General features: G+C 36.9%; 1 protein-coding gene across 1 annotated transcript in view; it reads right to left on the reverse strand.

Moving 5' to 3' along the window:
• Positions 1-9,828: 9,828 nt before the first annotated feature.
• SENP6 (SUMO specific peptidase 6) overlaps positions 9,829-24,178 on the reverse strand; it is a 91,486-nt gene continuing 77,136 nt past the window's right edge. The window contains exons 19-24 of the mRNA XM_046676264.1: positions 22,319-22,749; positions 17,271-17,374; positions 15,154-15,242; positions 13,833-13,901; positions 13,589-13,739; positions 9,829-11,768 (exon numbers count right to left, since the gene is read on the reverse strand). Coding sequence (XP_046532220.1) covers positions 11,559-11,768; positions 13,589-13,739; positions 13,833-13,901; positions 15,154-15,242; positions 17,271-17,374; positions 22,319-22,749 — 1,054 coding nt within the window. The 3' untranslated portion in view covers positions 9,829-11,558. The remainder of the gene's footprint in view (positions 11,769-13,588; positions 13,740-13,832; positions 13,902-15,153; positions 15,243-17,270; positions 17,375-22,318; positions 22,750-24,178) is intronic.

The raw sequence follows: 24,178 nt of genomic DNA on the forward strand, positions 1-24,178 counted from the left end.
CAATGCACCAAATTTTCTTCAAAAAAAAAGTTTCCCAAGTTTTCGAGTTATATAGTATCTACTCAATAAAAACATTCCTTTTATTTCTTATTTCCCAAAGTTTATGCCAGTTACTTCATTTTCTTGTCTTAGTACATCTGCTGTGAGTGCAAAAACAGTATTGAATAGTATGAGAGCCTGTCTATGAAGCCAGGGGGCGACTTGCTTTAACTATACTCAGTCAGTCATCTGATTGCAAAAGCAGTTGGATAACCATCACTAAAGCCCACCCTACAGATGACACCTCTGGTGCTTTGGTCACCATGGTAACGGGTGCTTGAGTTTTTTTCAGGAGTCGACTCCTTGTCCAGTTCAGGCTGGTTAAGACCACTGACTCATCAACTAGGCCTGTGGGGATGACCGACAGGTGACCCTTTGATGTCGTGGAGCTGAACACTCCACCCTCAGATCATGGTAATGCAGTCATTTTGTGAACATGTGTCCTGTGAAGAGCCAGGAAGCTTGACTACGCTTGTGCAGATGATCAATTCCCTCGCTCCTCCTGGCCTCAATCATCTATCCCCACACTTCAGACTCTTCTCGTCTCCTCACTTGGCTGCATTGTGAATTTAAACCCTTTCTCTCCTGTAAATTCGTCATCTCGGTGATTGGCATAATTGTGCAGCAGGCAAAATGAACCTGGTTTGGTAACATCTCCTTCTTGATATTAATTTAATTGGTTTTAAGATTTCATCATTTAATATATAATTTGTTACTAGGAAATTATAGTCTACATTATATTTAACAGATTCCTCTATTCTCATTTAAAGATTATGTTATGAATAACTGAATTTTTATATGATCATATAAATGTCCTCCTTTAATCTTAGACATAACAATTAAGTTGATATATTTTCTAATATTGAACACCCTTGAACTTGGTCATAGGGCATCATTTATTTGCTATTACTGAATTCTTACTGCCAATATTTTATTTAGATTTTGTCAATCTTGAAGCATAAATTACATAATCTTAGCTTTTCTTTTTTTAATTATTATTTTATTTTTTTGCTGAGGAAGATTTGCCCTGAGCTAACATCTGTGGCAATCTTCCTCTATTTTGTATGTGGGTCACCGCCGCAGCATGGCCACTGACAAGTGGTGTAGATCTGTACCCAAAAACTGAACGTGGGCCGCCAAAGCAGAGCACACTGAACAATCACTAGACTGTGGGGCCGGTCCCCTAGTTTTCCTTTTTGACACCATCTTTACTAGACTTTTTTATTAAAGGTATTCTCAATGCAAAATAGCCAATAACTGTTCTACAGATAAGAGAAATAAGGTGAGTTTTACTTGAGCCAGAGAGAAGATTATAACCTGGGAAGACAGTTTCCTCAAAAGAAGAAAGCCTTCTGGAGAAGCATGTTTTTCAGTACAGTCTTATGCCATTTTAGAACAAAGAACATACCTCAAACACGCCTGGGATGCATTCAAAGTTTCAAAGAGGTATTCAGTTGCAAATTAGCAGGACCACGTGACCCTGATGTTGGGAAAGGGACTTGTCTCCAGGAGTGAGACTGTTGCTGGTGGGCGTGGGTGGGGAGTATGCTTTCTTATCTTCAAAGAGTGCATGCATGCTTTTACTCTGAGATGATGTTTAATACATTCTTTACCGGTTAAAGCAGATGCACAACTTGTGTTTGGTAAGCCATAAGTCAGCTTCTTTAGTACAAGCCAAATCAGTTTTGAACCAGAGTAGCTACCCCATATACCTCAGTATATGAAAATCTCTTGTCAGGATGCTGGCCTCATAAATGAACTGGGAGATTTTCACCCATTTTTATGGCTGGGAATAGTTGAATGTGAAAGTCTCTTTTTAAAGTTTTCTGTATCTGTGATATGCGTCCTTTTCCTTTTCCTTTTTTCATTTTCTCTTTTTTCCTTGATCAGGCTCAAGAGTTTATCTAATTTGTTTAATTTTTCAAAAAAATAGATTTGTCGGCTTTTTTGTGACAGGGTAGGGTAGTGTGGTGGAGTAAGTCTTAGTTCATTAATTTTTATCTTCCTTAATTTCTTCTTCCTAGTTTTTTGAAAAAAATGTATCTTATTGTTCTGATCCTAATTTTTTAACATGAGGTTTTAGTTCCTTTGTTTTTCATTTTGGGTTTAATACTGAAGGTGTTAAAGTCTTCAAACGTCCTTTTGGTACAGCTTTCACTATGCTCTTATAGTTATCAGATATAAGGAAATAATGAGTAGGCCAATTAAAGAAACAAATTGAAATTTCAGAAATAAGTAATAGTAATGTAGGGGACTGGACTTGGCCACCCCAAGATATGTCTCTTTGGCATGAGGATTATTTTGGGCTGGTTACTTTTAAAAACTGCAGACTTGAGAGAAACTCCGAAAATTAGAAGTTACCCTTTGTTAAGAGACATTTACATTGTAAAGGAAATCTCCATCTGTAAAGGTGTCTCCCTCTCTGTACAGGAAGAGGGGGGGAATGACCTTATCTCTAGAAACTCTCATCAATGTGGAAGGCAAGGATTTAAATCTGCATATAACCCTACTCTTGTTCACCGTGCTTTTCTGGTAACCTTGCATAACTGACTCCCCCACCCCCAACATCCTCCTTTGTCTTTAGCTGAGGATAAAATTTAAGGTGAAAACCTCTGCCATTTTTGTGAGTTACTCAGTTTTCCTGAGCCTCTCTCATGTATACATGTTATAAAGCTTTGTTTGACTTTCTCCTGTTATTCTGTCTCATGTGAATTTAATTCATAGCCCAGCCAGAAGGACCTAAAGTGGGTAGAGGAAATGTCTTCCTCCCCTCAGTAACATAATCATTTAATATATGACAAAGATGGAAAGTCATTTTAATTTCAAAAAGGATTTTTAATAGGGGCTGGCCCCGTGGCCGAGTGGTTAAGTTCGCGCGCTCCGCTGCAGGCGGCCCAGTGTTTCGTTGGTTCGAATCCTGGGCGCGGACATGGCACTGCTCATCAGACCACGCTGAGGCAGCGTCCCACATGCCACAACTAGAAGGACCCACAACTAAGAATATACAACTATGTACTGGGGGGCTTTGGGGAGAAAAAGGAAAAAATAAAATCTTTAAAAAAAAAAGGATTTTTAATAAATGATGCTGGCACAAATGACTATCTTGAAGAACATAAAATTCTTAAGAACATAACACACATATCTTTCGCCATGAATTCCACACAATTTTATTACTTAAATTAAAAAAAATCTTGCAAGAAATATGTGACAATAGGTACTATCATGAGTCAAGAAGGAGCTTCTTAACCAAGATTGAAAACTAAGAAAATACGTAAAAATAAAAATTTTTGTATGGAAAATACACTACAAACTCTGCGGACAAATAATAGATTATGAAATGATACAGTTATAACATAAATGATAATGTAATATGCAGAAGGCTTAAATAGTAATAGAAAGAAAACGACAACTACTAATCCGACAGAAAAACGTGCAAATGATCAGCACAGCCATCACAAAAAGGATGCTCAAATTTAAATTAGAGATCCGGGAAATGCAAATCAAAGTAACAATGAAAACAGCTTCTTGCAAAATTAAAAAGAGCTATAATACCTATTGCTGCTGGGAATGCAGGAAAAATTGTATTTTAATAAATTCCTGGAGGAAATGTAAATTCTTACATCCTTTTGGAAAACAAGCTGATAACATCTGTAAAAAATTAAAAATACATGATTTTTGATCCAACAATCCCTGGGAATCTATTCCAAAGAAAACTACTAGTGTATAATGAAATAAAAACAAAGAAATATATTACATGCCCGTGGTTGCACAAAACTGGAAACAAAGTAAATGCCAAAAGTGTGGTAGTCAGTTACGCTGCTAAAAGAATATTTCTCTCCTTCCGGAAATATGGTAAGAGTGAACTTGTTTGTTCCTTTTGAACTTAGGCACGTTGTCTAACTAGTTTCGCTGGTGCAGTGTGAGTGGAAGTGGTCACTGTGACAGGTCCCCTCCTGCTCTGTAGCGGCCATGGACGCTTGTGTCAACCTGGAGCTTCATCAGGCTGGGTAGCTGAGTAACTGCCTTCCTTGTTTGGACATAGAGCATGACCAAACAAAGAAAACTTTTTCAAGGCTTTGGAATTATTACTGTAGTATAACCAAGAGTATCAAGGCTGATCGATTAGGGAATGGCTAAATAAATTCCGGTCCATCATATAAACTGATTTTGACTTTGATTATACCAGACTTTGATTTTCACAAGATATTGCTGAGAGACAAGAGAAAGATGCTGAAAGATATCTATATTATCCCAGTTTTTTAAAGAAAAAAGTTAACCCATCTTTATACATATATTACTATATATATATAGATTATATGAATATGGGAAAAATATGAAAGAATACATACAAAGCTGTTAAGATAGTTCAGAAAGGAAAGATAAATCCAGACTATATTAAAAAAAAAAAAAGCAAAGCTGTGTGATCCCATGCCTCAGAGTTATTCACATGCTTAATTGTAATTACAAATAAAATATTAAGTAGCTGTGATCAAATAATTTCATCCAGTATGTCACTGAATCCTAGATGCTTTGATGCTTGGTGCTTTCTTGGTCTTCCCTGCATCAAGAGGGTTTCACACACCTGGCTGAAAAGGCTGCTAAGAGAAACACAGCAGTGATTCTCTAGCTGTGGTCCTGCCCGGGGAACTTGTTAGAAATGCAAACTTGCAGGTCCCGCTGAAGACAGTCCTAAATCAGAAGCTGGGGAAGGGCCAGTAAGACAGTTCATCAAGCCTTTCAGGTGATTCTGGTGCAAACTCCTTCCTTACTTGATAAGATGTAGCCTTAATTCAGAGATTAAGATGTAAAAAAAAAAGCCCATCTTAGAAATCAGGTAGCTTATTGAACTGTCATTTTATTTGAACACACTGTCCTCTCTCTGCTACTTCCAATTTGCAAATTCTTTTCTTACTTTCAATATAAACTTCCAAAGATCAGATCTGATTGGCTTTGCTTTTTATCTGCCAGGTTACATTAATACAGACGAACTTTCCTTGCGCTCAGTGTCCACCCTGAATCGGAAGAGCCGGCGGAAGGGAGGGGCCGGAGGGAGGAAGAGCTGCGGCCCGCGGCCGCGGCCACAGGCGCTGGCCAGCTTCCCTGAGAGGCTGCTTCCGAAAGGTCCGCATCAGTTGACCTCGTATAATTCTTCTCATATTGATAAAGTACTTTTCCTGTGAAGACAATGGAATGTTGATATTTTATGCTAATTTTAGACTTTCTATTATGTTTATATTTAAAAAATGTAACACTTTGGTGTTTAAAAAAATTTAATGCTTTTTCTTTGGTAGTTTCAAATGGTTTATAAATAATTTTTTCAAAATCAATGTTCTATCAATAATGTCTTCAGTTAATCATTTTCTATTCATTTTTCAGCCGTATATTTCATTTATATTTAAGTATTTTGACAAACATTTGTTGGGGAAGGAAAAAGGTGTTTTTTTTTGAGGAAGATTAGCCCTGAGGTAACTGCTGCCAATCCCCCTCTTTTTGCTGAGGAAGACTGGCCCTGAGCTAACATCCGTGCCCGTCTTCCTCTACTTTATATGTGGGACGCCTACCACAGCATGGCTTGCCAAGCGGTGCCGTGTCTGCACCCGGGATCTGAACCGGCGAACCCGGGCCACCGAAGGGGAACGTGTGAACTTAACCGCTGCGTCACCCGGCTGGTCCCAGAAAAAAAGTTCTGATTGGGACAAAGTTCTTGTTGCACGTTTCTAAAAGGAACATTTCCAATGAAATATCCAAATTTTGTCTTATTTTAGCATTCCTGTGATCACAGGCACACGGCATCCTTCACCCTAGCTGTATAATTCATCACTAGTTTGATGGCTGCGGTGCAGGCTTGCACTCGTTCTTGTCCGCTCGAATGCCTTCAGCGTCACCATCATGATCTTCAACATTCACAGTCGGTCACGTTATTCCTCTGCTTCAAAGGCTTCAGTGACTTTTTGGGATAAGGACCAGAATCTTGAACAGGGCTTCAAGGCCCTGCACAACCAGGTCCCAGACCACCTTTCCACCTTACTCTGAGCTCCAGTTATAGAGGCCTTTTCTCTTAAAAATTATGAAAAATGTTTAAACATACTAAAAGATAAGGTAGTTCAACAAACTCCTATACAGTTTTCATAATAATCAAGATTTAACCATATTGCATCTCTAAAAAAATATGTACATCTGATTTATTTTCATCATCTTTTATCTAGCCAAGTTAACCTTCCTTCTCGGGTAAAATGGTGCATTCAAAGCCCAGCCTTGCTGGGGAAACTACTTTTTTGGACCGCAGTTTGTCCTTCTGTAAATTGGGAGTAATAATAGTGCGTATCACATACAGTCATTGTGAAGAATAAATTCATACATTTAAAAAGCTTAGAACAGTGGCTGGCATATAGTACATGCTTAATAAAGCCATTATCATTTAGGACAAGTCACACACCTCCTTACCTCAGGGCCTTTGCACAGCCTACAGGCACTATTCTTCTCTTAGCCTCTCAAGACTGTTCAGTTTATATCTACCATAGTTCAAGTGTCACATCTTCAGGGAAGACTTCCTCAACCTTCCTAGATTAGGCTATACTGTCTTAATACACTTTATGCTTTTCCTGCATGGTACTTATTTGAAATTATTAGCTTGTGAGGCCAATTAATAGATGTCTTTCCCATTACACTGTAAGGAAGCTCCATGAGGGGAGAAGATGGTATCTGTTCAGCTCTGTTTTAAATCCCCAACAGCTAATACAAAGTAGGTATTTAAAACAACTACTCAATATTTAAGGATCAATTTCTTTTCATCTAATTTGTTTTGGATCAAATCCTCTGCTATCAATGTGTATAAAGCTAATTATGATAAAAGCGATACATTTTATAAGTCAACTTGTTTTCAGTTATTTGAAGGATTAAAAATATTCAAAGTATATTAATAAAGAGTACTTTTTTGCACATACTTCTTGAGAAGAAAAAAATGCTTCTAGGCATAAAGTCTGTCTGTTGCAGTTTAATTCTAAAGTAAAGGATGGGGTGGAAGGCGGGGAGGCGTAAGCTGGCAGTTAAGCAGTTCAGATCTAAACAGAAGGAAAAGCCTGCAGATAATCTTCTATTCACTTTCGTGTTTCACACTATTTCTCTTTGTGTGTGAGTTTGGGGGATTTGGTGACCATACCAAAGACCAGTAATATCAAATCAGCTTTTTTCCTAGAAGAATCCACTTGTATTATAGTTTTTCATTATGATAGAGAAAAAAATCTTTCTTTGCAACTTCATTTCCCCAAGACACTAGTCACTTATTTTCAAGTTTCCAAATCATATACCCAACTATTAGTATAATAAAATGTAATGAAGTGACCAGCCTCCAATAAGTCTCAAACGCATCTTCTCTTAAAGTTTAGTTCACAAATGCCCCAGATAGCTAACCCCGTCCTCGGTGGGTAGCATTTATACGGAGGCTTAGAGAAGAGTCAAGGAGAGAAAGGGAAGGCTATGGCCTAACTCCCTCTGTTTTCCTCATTTGATCATTCTGCACACTAGCAAAGTAAAAGCGCCAAAAACCTGCGTAACTTGGTTTAAGTGTTTTCCAAGTTTATTTGACCATGTAACTTACAAATATCCCTCAAAACTAGTTACCAAACGCACTTTAAGAACTGCCAATCTGGCAGCATCCTACAGATTGACTGGTCCAGAATCCTATTAAAAATATAAAACCACCTTGATTGTAGTGGTTCCATAACTCCTGGTGACAATGAAAAGTTCACAGATCATCCACTTAACAATTCATTTTACAATCTGATCAAGAGTTGATGTGTTCTAACTTGTAATATGCAGAATCTACTTCCTTCCTTCTGAAAAACAAGATATCTTCATCTCCAACCTTTGCATACCTTAATACTTCTTTAAAAAAAAAATAACTCCTCAAGGCTTAGTGGAAGCAATTTAATAACCTCATCTATCAAGTTCTTAATGAGGACTGGGGGTAGATGGGGGTTAGGTGGTATCTTAAAGCACTGGAGAGAAGAAAATGCAGACAAGCCTTATTACTTTTGGGACCAGCAACCTGAAAGCTGTCAGGGAACACACCGATATTGTCAAGTCAGTGGCTTGACACAGGAGGTGCATACCGGAATTACTTGAGGAATTAGTTTGAAAAGCTCCCCAGGTGATTTTGATGCACATTTCTAGTTAAAAATCCTTGTTTTGGATAACACGTTCCTCACCATAACCATCTGCACTAAGGACAATTGACTGTCGTTCGCGATAAAAACAGTAAAGACCTCTAAGCTTTTAACTGTTTCAGGCCTTGGATCTGGGGTTTTCCTCCGAGTACACCGCACTCTGATCTCCTTCCCAGCAGTTTAGGGTAACCCACCATTATTTCCTGATCTGGCTTAGCAGAATTAAGAAGGGAGGACTACTTTTCCCCAAGGCACATATTTTTTCCACTTGATCAACCAATTCTTCCTCGGAGGTTAAATTTAACTTTTGAAGAGCCATTTTCATAACAGTTTTTGTTCTTCCTGAGTAGAAAATGACAAATGTGCTACAAAGTCCTGCAGGGGTATTTCAGCACATTCTCCAGTAGATGACGTTTCCCCACGCAGTCAGGTCTGGCCCCTGGGAGTTGGTTGTCTTACTGGTAAACTCTCCACTTGGATTCACTTGGCTGACAGTCTGAGTACCCCGCTCATCCCCTCCCTCTCCGCTGGGCCTCAGCGACCTACAGAGCAGCCCGATTAGCGGTCTCTCTTCTAGACATACAGCACTGCACGACATCCCTTAAGGGCTCTGTTCTTCTAACCAAACTGCCCTTTCCATCATTCTGTCCCAGGAGCTCGGCCCCACCAATCTTACTCATATATTTATATACTAAAATAGCCTCTTTATTTTTCCTGTTCAGTGAATTGTCCGAGACTTTTAAGTATAATTTTCGACTTCGGGGAAACTAAAACTGTGGTTCTTTTTATGTCATATCTTACAGTCTTCAGAGATCATAGCTTTTTAAAGAAAAAATACTGAATTCATTTTGGTGATTTAAAACACGATATAATTTAGATAATTATTTTATCCTTTCAAATAAAACCTCCTACAATTAATTGGACTACTACTTTAAGCACAGGTTATTATGCTTAACGGATTGAGCTTTACGTGAACTTGAAACACCATTGTTTTCACCTGTCTCAGCAACGTCAAGGGAAAGGACTTGCTAAATGAGACCTTTGCTCCTAAGCTGCCAAGAGCTAAGACGCATACAAATTTTATGGCAAGTAATCTAAAACCCTTCTAAAAATGATTAACTGTTATTCTATCCAACAAGAAAACAAATACGACAGATCTATCTAATGAGTTAAGACACCAGATACTCGTCATGCAGTTTCAGTATCTAGTAACAAACCTCTAAACTTTAAAATTCTGTTTCACAACATCTAAGTCCTAGTAACACACTGTAGAAGGTTGACGTCCACTTTAAAGTCCATATGGAAGCACCAGTGTACACAATTACCAAGTAATGCGCGGGCAGACCACAGACTCTCACGTCTAGTTTTGGAGCTCAACCTGGCAGTCTCCAGAGACTGATTTTACATATCCCTGTTACTAGCACAACTTCTAAAAACAGACTTTTACATGGGGTGGGCGAACGAGCAAACGTCTGGACGCTCCGCCTCTAGAAAGTTGACAGATAGCAATCGAAATTTCTAATGTGAAAACGTGATTGACTTGAGTTGGCCCAAAGAACGAGTTATCTTTTCTATCAAAAATTGAGTGCACAATGTAACCATTAGAAATTAAAACAAAAACAAATCAGCGTTTCAAAGTGGTTTTTTCAGTACCTTCAAATTCTGACAAAATACAGTACATTAAAAAATGCCAATTTTGCTTACTGCTATTAGGTTTTTAAAAAAAACAATTTCTACTTTTTGTCCATATTTAGTAAATAATAAAATGAAACCCTTGCATTTTCACATCGGAGCTAATAGCTCCAGAGTATTCGTAAAAAAGAAATAATGCAATCTGAAATACAAAATGCTGATAGTTTGAAGTAAAAATCTATAATTGATACCACTAGTAGTGATCTTCCTTAGGCTTACATTTTAATGTTCCCTTTAATGAGTGTGTATCAATTGATTTTTTTTGGTTATTGTTAACAACACCCCATCCACCCAAAACACACCCATGGACTTTATTACATTTAAGAAAATTGCCTAAAATGGTGGTTGCAATGCCAAAGATGGCCAGATTAAAAATAAAATAATTGCTGATGACAAAAATGGCCTTCTTTTTATTTTCAACTACTTTTGTTATATGTGCATTTTAAAATTCATTATTTAAACAAAAAATTACTTTTAAAATATATATTTCAAGTCAAAGTTAATTTGAAAGAAATGTGTAACATTTCATTTGAAAAAAATAGTTTCAACAGATATATGCAAGATCCCTAAATGAGTTGTATCTGTCATCAAAACACCATATTTTGGTATTATTAAAGGGGAATCCAAGGTAGATTTTTCTGCATTATGCAACTGATTACATAGTACTTTTACACGTAAAAATAATTTACACTAGGAAACTCAAGCACAAAAAGTCTGATACTTTATCAAAATAACAAGAACAAAATAAGCAATGAAAAAATAGCAAAAGCCATTATAAAAGATAGTAAACTCCTATTTAAATTCCTGTGTTCCCACAGATTACAAACGTTTCTAAGTTCATCACGTCCCAAAGATGGCAGTGTACTTCAAGCTACGAGACAGAAAAGCCACACGGGGTATCTGAAGTTCAAGCTGCGCTCGCCAGCACAGTTCTCACCTGAGTCTCTGACGTCTTCATAAACGGACCTGACAAACGTATGATAAAGGACAGTTCTTTAGTAGTATAATTCACGGTTATTTTTCTTTGAATTGCTCTTAATACTGTTTCTTCTTAAATATTCGTGTAAAATTATAACTATTTATTACAGTTTTGGGGTTCTCTGAACACATGGGAGTGCATGAACTAAAAAGCTGTTGTTTTATTTCCTGCTACACAAGCATATGAAGATGCCTATCTTGTTCAAAATGCCTTAGATTTAATCTTATTTTCATATTTCAAGTTATTTTAGAACAAATGGAAAAGGTCAAATGATTATCACAGATGCTCAAACATTCCCATAAAATATATCACACCCACTACAGAATTTAATACAAGTTCAAAAAGAATATCAAATTAATCATTTCCTCCTATAAATACTTTCTTTTTATTTATTTTGTGTTTAGAGGTTGCAGTTTTAAGTACTATTAACAGAAAATACATAACAAAAGCTTCCTAACAAGTGAAAAAAATAATTATAAATGCTGGAAAAATTGGCCTCATTAACATATTTACAGACTTTTACTTAATACATACTCCATTGGAAATTAATTATATGACATTTATACAAGCATTAACATTTCCAAATCACTCTGAGGAGAGAGCACTTCAGTTCTTTATTGTCTACACCCAAAGGTTCAAGTCAGTCAGTTTCTGAAGGCAATCCTGACAAGCATGAGAAACGGTCAATCTGAGGCGCTGCTGACATGCTGTTCTGTTCCTTCGCCCAAAGATGCTTCTGTCGAGTAAGTGTCCCTGTGCTTCTTTTTCTCTTTGCTCTGATCTTCCTGCAGCTTCAGAATTATGTTTCGGATTTCTTCCCTTTTTGTTCTCATTCTTGGGGGAGGAAACCAGTTTGCCAAATTCATAGGAAGTTCAAAATTGAGAATTGGATTCTGAAAATAAAAATATTAAAATACACACTAGAAAATTATAATAAATAATATTTTAGTTTCAATCACAAAAGCATTCTAGAGTTAAAAATGAAAAATCGATAAATATGTATTTATTATCTACCACATGCCAGGCCTTGTGCTAGGCACTGGAGATAGAAGATAGTTTCTGCCTACTGATCTTCTAGTCTAGATCAGGGGTCAGCAAACTGTGGCTCGTGGCCCAAATTCTGCCTACTACCTGTTTTCCTAAGTACGGCCTCATTGGAACCAGCCACATTAACACGTTTACATGTTTTCTGTGGATGCTTTTCTGTTTTTCTTTTTGTTTGGTCTTTTAAACATCTTATTTTTTTTCCTTTTTCTCCCAAAGCCCCCTGTACATAGTTGTGTATTTTTTAGTTGTGGGTCCTTCTAGTTGTGGCATGTGGGATGCCACCTCAGCATGGTTTGATGAGCGGTGCTGTGTCCGTGCCCAGGATTCGAACTGGTGAAACCCTGGGCCACTGAAGCGGAGCAGGGGAACTTAACCACTCGGCCACGGGGCTGGCCCCTCTGTGGATGCTTTCATGCCACAAAAGCAGAAAAGAGAATAGGAACAAAGACCGTATAGTTGCAAAGCCTAAAATATTTACTATCTGGCCCTTTATAAAAAAGTTTGCTGACCTTGGTCTAGATAGATAAATCAATAATTAAATCAATGCATATGACAAGTATTATAGCAGAAGTACAGAGTCCTATGAGAATACATATCTGGGGGCTTAACACAATTCCAAGAAGCGATGTTTAAGCCAAGGCCTGAAGAAGGAGTAGCAGTCAAGCTAAATAAGAATGAGAAAAGAAACAGGGAAGAGCATTCCAGGTAAGGAAACGCGTATCAAGGCCTAGAGACAAGAAAGAAGGTGACACAATATGAGAAAGTGAATGACATCCAGGCGGCTGGTATAGCGACTGCTACAGGGAGAAGGGTAGGAAACGGGGCGAGAAGCCTGGACAGTAGTTGGATCATGCAGGTCACGCGACGGATTTCTGTCTTTAATCCAAGAGCAACAGGAAGCTACTATAAGATTTAAAGCAGGAAAGTAACATGATTAGATGTAGGTTTTTGGAAAACAACTGTGAAAAACAGAAAGCAGGAGGGTTAGTTAGAGACTGGGGCAGCACTGTGGAAGAGCAAGGCCAGTGTACGGGACTTCGGGGTAAACAAGTGAACACATCTGACACGAAGTGACGGAATTCACAGGACTCAGTGGTGCGCTGGGTGGGGGATGAAGAGGAAGGAGTCAAGACAACTGAAACGAATATCCAAGTGACGTATGCATGGTACTGCACCTCCGAAGTCAAAGGAAGAGAGTGTGGTGAGGAAGGAATGGTCAGCAGTGGCAGATGATGCTCTTGGGCAGAAACAATTTCAGTATCAGGGGGAGATGAAGCCAGATTACAGATCTGAGAAGCAAGGAGGATTTGTGGAAATGGAAATAGTGAATATACATACTTCTCCAGAAAAATAGCTGTGAAGGTGAGAAAAGGGTAAAGAGGTGGACCGAGTCCTAGGAGAGGTTTCTTAAGGCAGAGAGCCAGCGGAGAGGGAGAGTTGGTCAGGGACAAGGAATGAGGTCAACAAGCTTTAGGTTTGACAAAGTATAGTCTTTTTATGCCTTAACAATTCTCCAATTTGGGAGTTTTTGCTCCCTGAAAGAATTTATGAAATGATAGTTTCCAAACTCTTTAAAATATTTGCTTATTGTGTTTTTTATGCTAATGTAAGGTCACGTACACAATTTTATTATTTATTATGTCAGATCCAACAAACTGAAACCCACCTCAAAAAAGCTCTCTACATACTGCAATACATACACACCACAGTCACTGAAGTTGTTCTGCTGGGGTACTTTCGGGTTAGAGCCTTTCATAACATCTTTGGAAAAACTCCTTTTGCTTCCTTTTTTAACTTCCCATTCCACCTCTAAATACCTGCAATAATGCAAACATAGCAAGAGTATACATATACATAGTCCCTTATTCGCACCAGAATACAAAGTACAAGATACAAGGTTTTAAACTTACTCTCTCAAAATTTTTACAACATTTGACCGAGAAGGGCCTCTGAGTGAGTCCATCAGGAGGATACAAGGTCTGCAGGATAGAAGTGGCCAAAGGTTAAGACTCTATAATGTTAAAAAGGCATAAAAAGATGTGTATAACAATAAAATTTAAAACCTTCAAAATTCCCTGTGTATGCCTCAGTAAAACGGCGGGGGGGGGGGGGGGAATAAACTTTACAGACACATACACCCTAATAATACTGAAGTATCTATGGGTATATTAAATACCAAATTATAGAATATTAATTTAACCATTTCTTAGTTATGAACGTATTTCACTAAAAGTTCTATAGCTGGTTCCTAAAAATACTTCAAAATTTAGTAAAAAGTCAAAACAATTTTGAAAATTGGAACATCCCTATATTCCAAAGTCAACAAAAGTAAGACCATGCACAAGCAGAAGAAACGTAATCCCATTTTTAACCAAAACTTACTACAGATAAGAGAACAGGTAATCAGCACATAAAAGGACTAGTTTAGAATCCACTGTATTTTGCAAGATTCCACTTTAGAACACTCAACATAAATAACACTCAACCTTCAAAATTTTGTTGTAAACCCAAGTAAGTGAGGAAGTCTAATGCCGTGCAGAAAGTCCTGGAATGTTAAAAATCTGGATTCTTCCTGGCTAAAATCTTATGGGATTTGGAGCACATGTCCTAACTACTCTAGGTCTCTACATTTTCCTTTATAAATGAAGTTTGCTTTTCAAAGCTATTAATGGAGTTTCAGCTAACATTTTCTACAAAGAAGTCAAAAGAGATGAAATCTAGAAATAGTAATACTTCATCACCTAAGGAGTTTGGAGCCCCTGGGAAGCCCTCAAATGATGCGCCTCTGAGAAGCAAAAAAGACTCCCCTCACTGCGCTTCCCATCTGGAGCTTGTCCCTCAGGACACCTGAGTCACTCCAGTCTTCACACAGTCTCTCGGACCCAGCGGAGAAGCTGATCTCCATGTTACTGATCTGAACGACAGTTCTTCGTCCCTTTCTGCTCCAAATCGCCATCTATCCAAAGGAACAGTGGCTCTCTCTGGAAATGGCTGTGCGCACAAACATGGAAAACGGGCAAACAGAGGACCGAAATGATTACCCTTTCTCCCCAACTTGATCCCTGGACACTGAGCATGACAAAACCCAGTTTTCCTCACTGACCCTGACAGCCTTTGTGACTTTTGCTTAAGTCCTTGTTTAAACAAAAACTGTCTGGTCTTGTTTCATTCTATGAAGGTACGTAATTGAAAATTATCATGTAGTGTGCAAGACACATAGTTAATGCTTACTGTTTACAGATCGTAGGCTTTAAGTGCCACTGTCCTATTTCTGAACTGCAGCTGTCATCGGCAAGGAACCCGTCGTCACTGCTATCATCCTATAAGAGATATCCCACTGTTAGTGCTGGAAACATACAATAACTAATAACCTGACAAAACAGTACTATTGAGGAACAAATAGGCAAAATTTTTTTTTTCTATTTAGGTGATCAGATACTAAAAAATGTGGTATGTCACTTGAGTCCAATTATCTAGTGCCACAACACGGACATTTTAATGAAAAGAAACTACCAATCAGAGGTCTATGAAAAATTGTTACATCTATTTTTCAACCTAAAACAAACTTTAAAGAGTAAATATATTATGACTGTTTCTTCTCCAGTCAAACACTACTACTCTGATTTCCGGTAATGTTACAAAAATTTAGTCTGTTGGCTAAGATAACTTAATCGCTTTTCACAATAGGACATGAAAAGACTTATTTTATTATTCTTTTACATAAATAAATTTTTCAAATCAGGAATATTTAAAGAGTTTCTGGAAACACTGTTTTCCTTGACAAAACCGTATATCCACTTCAGTTGGGAGAAGATAGCATAACGACACTGTGTTATTCTGCAGACCATCCCAAATGTAAAACAAGTCTCTCTCTGTTCCTTTTTTTAAAAATATTTTATTTTTCCTTTTTCTCCCAAAGCCCCCCAGTACATAGGTGTGTATTTTTAGTTGTGGGTCCTTCTAGTTGTGCTATGTGGGATGCTGCCTCAGCAGGGCCTGATGAATGGTGCCATGTCCGCGCCCAGGATTCAAACAGGTGAAACCCTGGGCCGCAGAAACGGAGCACGTGAACTTAACCATTCGTCCACAGGGCTGGCCCCCTCTTTCGTTTCTTTAAGAAAGCTTCTGGCAGCCTTATGAATGACATAATTTAACAGCAGGAATAATAATAATGATGATGGTAAGACAAAGAGTAGCTACTTCACATAACTGCTATTATGGCCAAGGGAGTATAACAGGTGCCCACTATGACCTTCAACGTAATCCAGCTACAGGCCTGCATGTGTTGGAGAGGAAACTGTTATTTCACAGCTACACGTGGTAGACCAAGGGACATCACAAAAAACGGCTTTTGTTCACAAGAGGATTAAGCAAGAAGGAAAAATGGTGCAGTACAAAGCTATCTTCATTACTAGATAAATTAAGTGTGTCCTAACCACTAAAAGAAGGTCAGAGAATTAAAGAAATGGCATGCTGTAAGGATTTTTATCAACTTTTCTCTCAATATAAGGCCCTCTTTAACTGAAGTTACAAAATATTTTTAAAAATACACTTTATTCTTGGTGTTAGAAGGTTTAGTAGAGCAAGTGAGACACTAAGAAAACGTTAGAATTGACCTATATATACATATACATATATATATTTTTTTGGTGAGGAAGATTGGCCCTGAGCTAACATCTGTGCCAATCTTCCTCTTTTTTGTATGTGGGATGCTGTCGCAGCATGGCTTGACGAGGGGTGTAGGTCCACACCTTGGATCTGAACCTGAGAACCCTGGGCCACTGAAGTGGAGCGTGCAAACTCAACCTCTATACCACCGGGCCGACCCTAATCTTTATTAGTTTTAACTAAATATTATCTGCTCCTGCCATGATACATATACATTAAATTAGACGAAACAAAGGAATCACTGGAAAAGCAGAAAAAAATAATATAATTTTTCTGTGCTCATGCACTACACAACTGAAAATTTCAGTATTTGTGTCTTAAATCTTAAGTGAGACAAAAGTTAAGTACGGCCCATAAATACTTGAAAAGAGGAAGAGAAAGGAGTAGGGATGGTGACTGGGTTGGGGTGGGAGAATTAATTTTATATTAAAACTTTCTGATGTGGGTAATATTAGTTCACATGGGTAAAAAAATAAACAATAAAGGAAATAAAATAAAACCAAACAGCCCTAATACATTTATCCTGGCAACTTCTGAACTGAAAACTGAATTTACATTTTGAGATGAGATCTAAATCTAGAAGGCATGAGTTCTGGTTGAAGGAACTGCCTATAGGACTCGAAAGAAAAATTTCTAAGTAGATGCAACCTTAGACCTTTTTGCCAAGCATTAATTTTCACCTGGTTGTCCTGATCTTCTGAGAAGTCGATGAGTCCATCTTCAAGCATCTTACCACCTTCAGCTGACTCATCGCTATAGTTCAGTCTGATTTTGCTTAAGCCGTCTGTATTGATAAGAAACATTACATAATAAAAAAGAACAGGCATATAACTTATAGTGTATGATGTTATGCTAGTAGTTGATAATTAATGATGTAATTAAGGATACAAAATCTGCCTTAGCGTGTAATATCACAGATATAAAATACTTTTCATAGCCCTGGACTGACATGTCAGTTACAAAGCTGTTTCTATTACTCAGACCCTAAAATTAATTAAAATTATAACCACTAGATATTAATTATCTGATTAAATATATGTATATTTAAATACATATATGTATGTATATATATAAACAAATGTTTTTGTGCTAGGTATGCCTGATATCCTTAATAATAGAAGCTATAATAGTCTGAAAATAACCTAAATGTCCAGTAACAGGAATAGTTAGCAAATTGTAGAACATCAAATATTGTACTTTTTAAAAATTAAAATTGTGAATATATGGAAAATTGTACAATAGAGGGTAAAAAAAGAAACGATTAAAATTAAGTAAAATAGGCTTGCTTTTGGACAAATAAAAAAATACAAAAATGAAAATCATCATGACATTAGGACAGTAGTTATGGAAGAGTTCCCCAACTGTTTATTTCTCCTTCATGTTTGGTTATATTTGTAGACTTTTCAATAACATAAAACAACACAAGCCAAATGTAGGTGCTGGTAGTATGAAAATAAATGACTCATAAGAAAAATTTGAAATGGATACTTCTAAATGTTCACTTCAACAATCTAAATCCTTAAAAATCAATTATTTTTAATTGATTTATTAGCCAAAAAAAGCTAATCACAAAAAAATGTTTCAAAGAAACAGAAGATTTACATGAAAATAATGAAAACTGACTCAGGGACTTTAATACCAAAATACTAATATTATTTACTATAGAGCATACCATTTCCAAGTTTTGTGGGTTTTTTTTTTTTTTTTTTTTGGTGAGGAAGATTGGCCCTGAGCTAAGATCTGTTGCCGATCTTCCTCCTTTTTTTCTCCCCCATCCTCAAAGCCCCAGTACATAGTTGTGTATATATCCTAGTTGTAAGTCATTCCAGTTCTTCTAAGTGGGATGCCACCATAGCATGGCTTGATAAGCAGTGTGTAGGTCCGTGCCCAGGATTCCAACTGGTGAATCCTGGGCCGCCAAAGCAGAGCACACGAACTTAACCACTATGTTACTGGGCCAGTCCCCCATTTCCAAGTTTGAGAAAGCAGGACTTCAAGGTACTTTAGAAAGGATAAAATTATTTTGGCCTAAGTTATTAAAAAACAATTAAGACTATTAATATAAGCAAGATGGGATGAGAAGACAGAAAAATAAAACGTGTTCCTGAAAAGACATATATATGAATTTTAAATGGATCAGAAGCATGCTATTTAAAATAACTAATAAAGCACCATGGTAAATCCTTTTGTTATGCAAAGAATAACCTTTTATCTTTTCCAAAAATTTGTATTTTTATGTTTGAAGCTAAAACACCTATATTTGAATGAAATTTGTTCAAATCCTCAGGCAATTCAGAATTAGTCAATCACAATCAAGTTATTCTAGCAGCAAGTTATTCCTATTTACAAAAACTGTCATATCAATATGAAGCTTGTACAATTTAAACTATATGTGCATTTCAAAAAAGGGAGAAAAATAATTTAAATAGTGTAGTCAATTCCTTCAATTATTTCATTCAGTAAACAAATGTGCTGGTGTAAACTGAGAGCTGATAACTCAATCAGCTGTCCTCTTAATTAGTCCCAGTTCCTGAGAGGTTTTCCTACAGTGAGATCATCTGAAGATGCTGAGTATAATTATAGAGTTTAAATGTACAGGTTTTTCATGTTCCACACAAAACAACTATTTCATATTTCATATGGTGCCCAACTGAAAAAATAGCAAATGAAAGTAGTGACGCCACACATTATTATTTTCCTACGGCTGACCTTAAAAACCTAATCCCTGTGATAAGATACAATTCCACTTATTTACTGCAGCATGTTACCTGGCATCAGTAGTCAACATGTGACCGGATGTGTTCAGTGGTTAAAATTATGTTAAAACTGTCTAAAATGCTTCATTTAAATCCTGTCAACTATGCTCCTAGACTAAATAGAAATCCATCACAAACATTTCTACCAGCTCTTCTTAGCCTGCGTTTTAACACGTCCTCATTTTCTCTGGGACAGACTGCTCGACCATCCTCCCTGAGGTGGTGGAGGCGCCTCTGGAGGGCACTCTTATTTAATGTCCTTTTGGATGAATGACCCCTTGGAAACATCTAATACAAGCTACGGGACCTCACTCCTGAAAGATGCACAGACCCACTGCAGAGCACCACTTTTCAAACTGTGGGACACTGTTGTCACTGGATTCAGACAAGCATTAAAAAGAACGGAAAATATCAGTGTATCGCACACAGTAAAGGTAAACTAATTGCCTTTAAGCAAGATACGGCTGATATGGTTACACATACAGTAAAAACAAAACAAAAGCAGAACTATAATAAAAAAGAATAAACAGAATAAACAGATATTAAAAAGGCAAACTACACGAAACAGATTATTCTCTACTTTGATCTCCACTGGGATTTGTGAGGATATTTACTCAAACTTAACTGGCTACTACTCAACTAGAACATTGATTTGTAAGAGAGGACCACTAGGAATTTCTGGGGTTTGTGTAGATGGAGCCCTAGGCTTTGTCTCATTGCTGTGTTTTAAATCATGCACTTTAATTCATTTTCAATCTGAATTCACTTTAAAGTGTATGAGATTACTGATAAAAGGGAACTTGGAAAAAAATAGTTCTGTGGAGATATAATTCACATATCTTACAATTCATCCATTTACAGTGTACAATTCAGTGGATTTTGGTTTATTTACACATATGTGCAACCATCACTAGAGTCAATTTACAAACATTTTCAAATTTTAAACTTCAAAAAGAAAGCCTGTGCCCTCAGCTAGCAGCCCTCTTCCCACACTCCTGTCCTCCTCCCACAGTGGCTAAGCAGTCACTAACCAGTTCTAGAGATTTCCCTGTTTGGGAGATTTCATACAAATGGAATCATACAATATGTGGTCTTTTGTGACTACGTGTAGCATCCTGTTTTCAAGGTACATCTATGTTGTAGCATGTATCAGTATTTCATTTCTTTCTATGGTTTAATAATATTCCACTGGATGGATACACCACACTTTGATTATCCATTATCAGTTGATGAACATTTGGGTTGTTTCTGCCTTTTGGCTATTATGAATAATGATGCTATAAACACTCATGTCCAAGTTTTTGTGTGGACATGTGTATATATCTAGGAGTGGAATTGCTGGGTCTTATGGTAACTCTATGTTTAACTTTTTGAGGAAGCGTCAAACTGTTTTCCAAAGCAGCTGCACCATTTTATATTTCCGTTAATAATAAACGAGGGTTCTGTTTTCTCCACATCCTCGCCAACACTTGATGGTATCTGACTTTTGATTCTAGCCATGCTAGTACACTATGGCAAGGTATCTCACTGTGGTTTTGATTTACATTTCCTTTATGACCAATGATTTCCAACATCTTCTCATGTGCTGACTGGCAGGACTTTGTTTTAAAGGGACTAAGAAACAGTGCACACTGCCTTGAAGGCTTATTAGTCTTCAGAGTGCCCAAAATGGTAATTAATCTCTAATGTGGCTTTTCACTCCCTTTTTAACTTTTTTCTACTCAAGTATTAAAATGCTAAAACTGAAAAAAAAATTACAGGCAGTACTTGGTGGTTACCTACTTTGCCTATCTTCATGCCATTTCCTGCCTGATGAAAGAGCGGAAAGTGAGCTGGAAAAGGCAGTATTTATCTGCTTGGCTTTTGATGCACTTTTTTGCCATATCTGCTAAATTTCCCCTTTCTGCCTCTCATCTTATACCTCCCAAAGGGTACAAAGACCAACACTCTAGGGCTAATGTCAAGCTTTGTGCAGCTCCGTGTCAAACAAATAAAAAATATTTTTGTAAGATCTCAGCAAGAGCTTTCTGACTTACTAAATTAACATAAGTTGGTAGAGTACCAAGAGTATGTTCAGCGTTCACTACTTGTGATACATTCTTTCTGAATTCACATAATTTCTTCTATGCTTTATACTGACTTTATTTCCTCCAATGAAAATGTATTAGATTTATTCACTGTTTAGTAAGTTTGTGAGGTACATACTATAGCACATTATGGAGTAGACTATTTTACTTTTGGGTTTGAGAGGAAATTGCACAATTGATTTGATATGAAATTTAAGTCTTTGAATAGAAACCTGAGATTTCTATAACAAGTGCTAGAAATATGGAACTGATTCAAGGAAAAAAACCAATTTATTAGAACTGAAGAGAAATAAAAAGAGGCTGGGCCAGTGCCCCTCCTCCCATTAAAAACCAGGAAGGAGAGTCAGGGATAAGGAACTAACCTTTAATTGGGATGTCAACAACTATTTTGGAGGAGAAAGCTTTAATTTCTGCCACCGGCCACTCGATCTCAAGTTGCCCATTTGTAAGTTGAGAAGACTGAACTAACTGGCCTGAGAGATTTAAGACTGTGCAACTACTGTTTATGCTGAATACAGTAACTTTCCTATAAAATAAAAATAAATCCAAGTTCCTATAAATGGAAAATGTCGACCTTGTACTACAATTTTAAAACTGCACTCTCTGTAGCGGTGAGGGGAGGAGGTGACTGCAAAGGGGGCACAAAGGAGTCTTTTGGAACGATGGGAGGGTTTAAATTTTGATTATTGTAGTGACTACACGACTGTATACATTTACCAAAGCTCACTGAGCGAAACTTATAAAGTAAGTGAATGGTACTCTAAGTAAATCATACCTGAATAAACCTGACTTCAAAAAAAGTACATCCTGAAATCTTAGTCCTGTTTATAAAAAATCCAATTTATTCTGAATTCCTTGATTCTTTCAAAACATTAAGAAACATACCTGTATGGTGCATAGAACTTAAATATTCATTCTGTAGGTCATTCTCACTTTTAGTCCTATCAACAACTTTCTGGCATGCAGATTCTCCTTTATTCGATTCTTCATTTTCACTTGCAGTATGAGTTATTTTTTTCAGACTACATTTCACACTGCATATGTTTCTCCGACAACGAGGGTCACTTTCCTCCTGTTCAGCACTTGGATCAATTACAGCTACACAATGCTTTCTGTTTAGCATCTTCTTAATTACAGGCTTGGCAGAAGAGTTTTGTGAACAACTGTCCATTTCACTGGCTGAAGGAGAAGAAATACAACTGTCCTCTACAGTTGAACATTTTTGCATGACTGTATTTTCATGGTAATGAGGATTAGGTTCATACTTTGGTTTTTCCAAACCAGGGAAACAAACAACAGCCAAAAACCAGTGTGCACTGTAAAAAACAAATGAAACTACTGAATATATTATTAGAAAAGTTTATTATATTTGGCAATAAATATCAATTGAAATGTTTTCTTCTAAAGCTTTTGTGAACAAATTTATTAAGAATGCCCAATTTTTTCCATTCTCAAATTAATCCACTATATGATCATTGATTCATTAACAGAATACAATGTCTATTCAAAAAAATAATTTTTGTTAGAATTATGTAGCCTGCATTCACTTTTGCAAACAATCCTTTGAACTTTTTCTTGCTTGTGGAATGAAAAAGTCATTGTTTTCAGGTAATTTAACAAAATGTTAATTGCATCACTGCAATTCATCATTCCCATTTACCTTCTCTTCGCCCTATTTATGTCAAAGGCTAGAAAACTAGCCTCAAGATGAAAATGTCTTCAGAAGTCTAATTAGATTGTATAATTTTGAACAGTTTCTAAAATGTTGCACATACATAGCTTTTTAAAAACTTTTACTATGTCTGTGTTTTTCTTATTAATAAGGGAGGAAATGCTTAATATTGAAAATATTAAATAATTCTTTGTCTTATGCTATATTGAAATGTAAATACACTAAAATGAAATAACATATCTAATCTAACCATTATTACAAAACTTCAAGTACTAGTAGAGTTTCAGCTATCAAGTGGGTCTCATGATACAGGTGAATTCAGGTATCACAATCCCCAACAGTAGGATACAAGCCACGAGTAAAAAGCTGTATAGCTAACGTTGGCTAATATTCATTAACCCAATGAAGAATTTTATTGAGGGCTTACTATTTGCTAGGTACAGCGTTATGTGCTGGGATACAATAAACAGGCTATAGATGCCAGAGAATTTATTACTTAAACACAATATTTGTTATATAGTAGGGTGTTCAACAGATATTTGCTGAATGAAATAATGAATATCTTGACATGGAGATAAGTTATTCTATATTCTCATTTCTGCAAAATGTTAAATTACCTCAAGATAATACTAAGAAACAGCACTGTCTCTTCATCAGACAGCGTAAGCAGAAAGGTCACAGAGGCTGGTTCCATCCTCAGTATTGGAAAGGCCAGATGGAGGAATGCTTCTCTCCTGTTCTTAATTATTAATTTTCAGTGTCCTATGGACTTGGGTCAGGCTAGGGCAGTAGAAAGAGCAGCACACCAACTTTCTCACTCCATCAATTCTAAGACAGCTGATTTTAAGTCACATCTCAATTTCAGAAATGTTAAAATGTGAAAAAATGTGTTTTTAAATTGCTTAAATATGCTATAATGCAGTGATTCTCAAGCTAAAGCTATAACCTAAGTCTATTACAGTTTTAAACATTTCTTAGTTATGACAATATGGATAAGCCATACATTTTCTATTGCCTGACCTAATAACTAGGAAAAATTCTTTCTTCACCTAGCTGAAAGGAGAAAGCTGAAC

This window comes from Equus quagga, chromosome 11, assembly GCF_021613505.1.
Source record: "Equus quagga isolate Etosha38 chromosome 11, UCLA_HA_Equagga_1.0, whole genome shotgun sequence".
Classification (NCBI taxonomy): domain Eukaryota; kingdom Metazoa; phylum Chordata; class Mammalia; order Perissodactyla; family Equidae; genus Equus; species Equus quagga.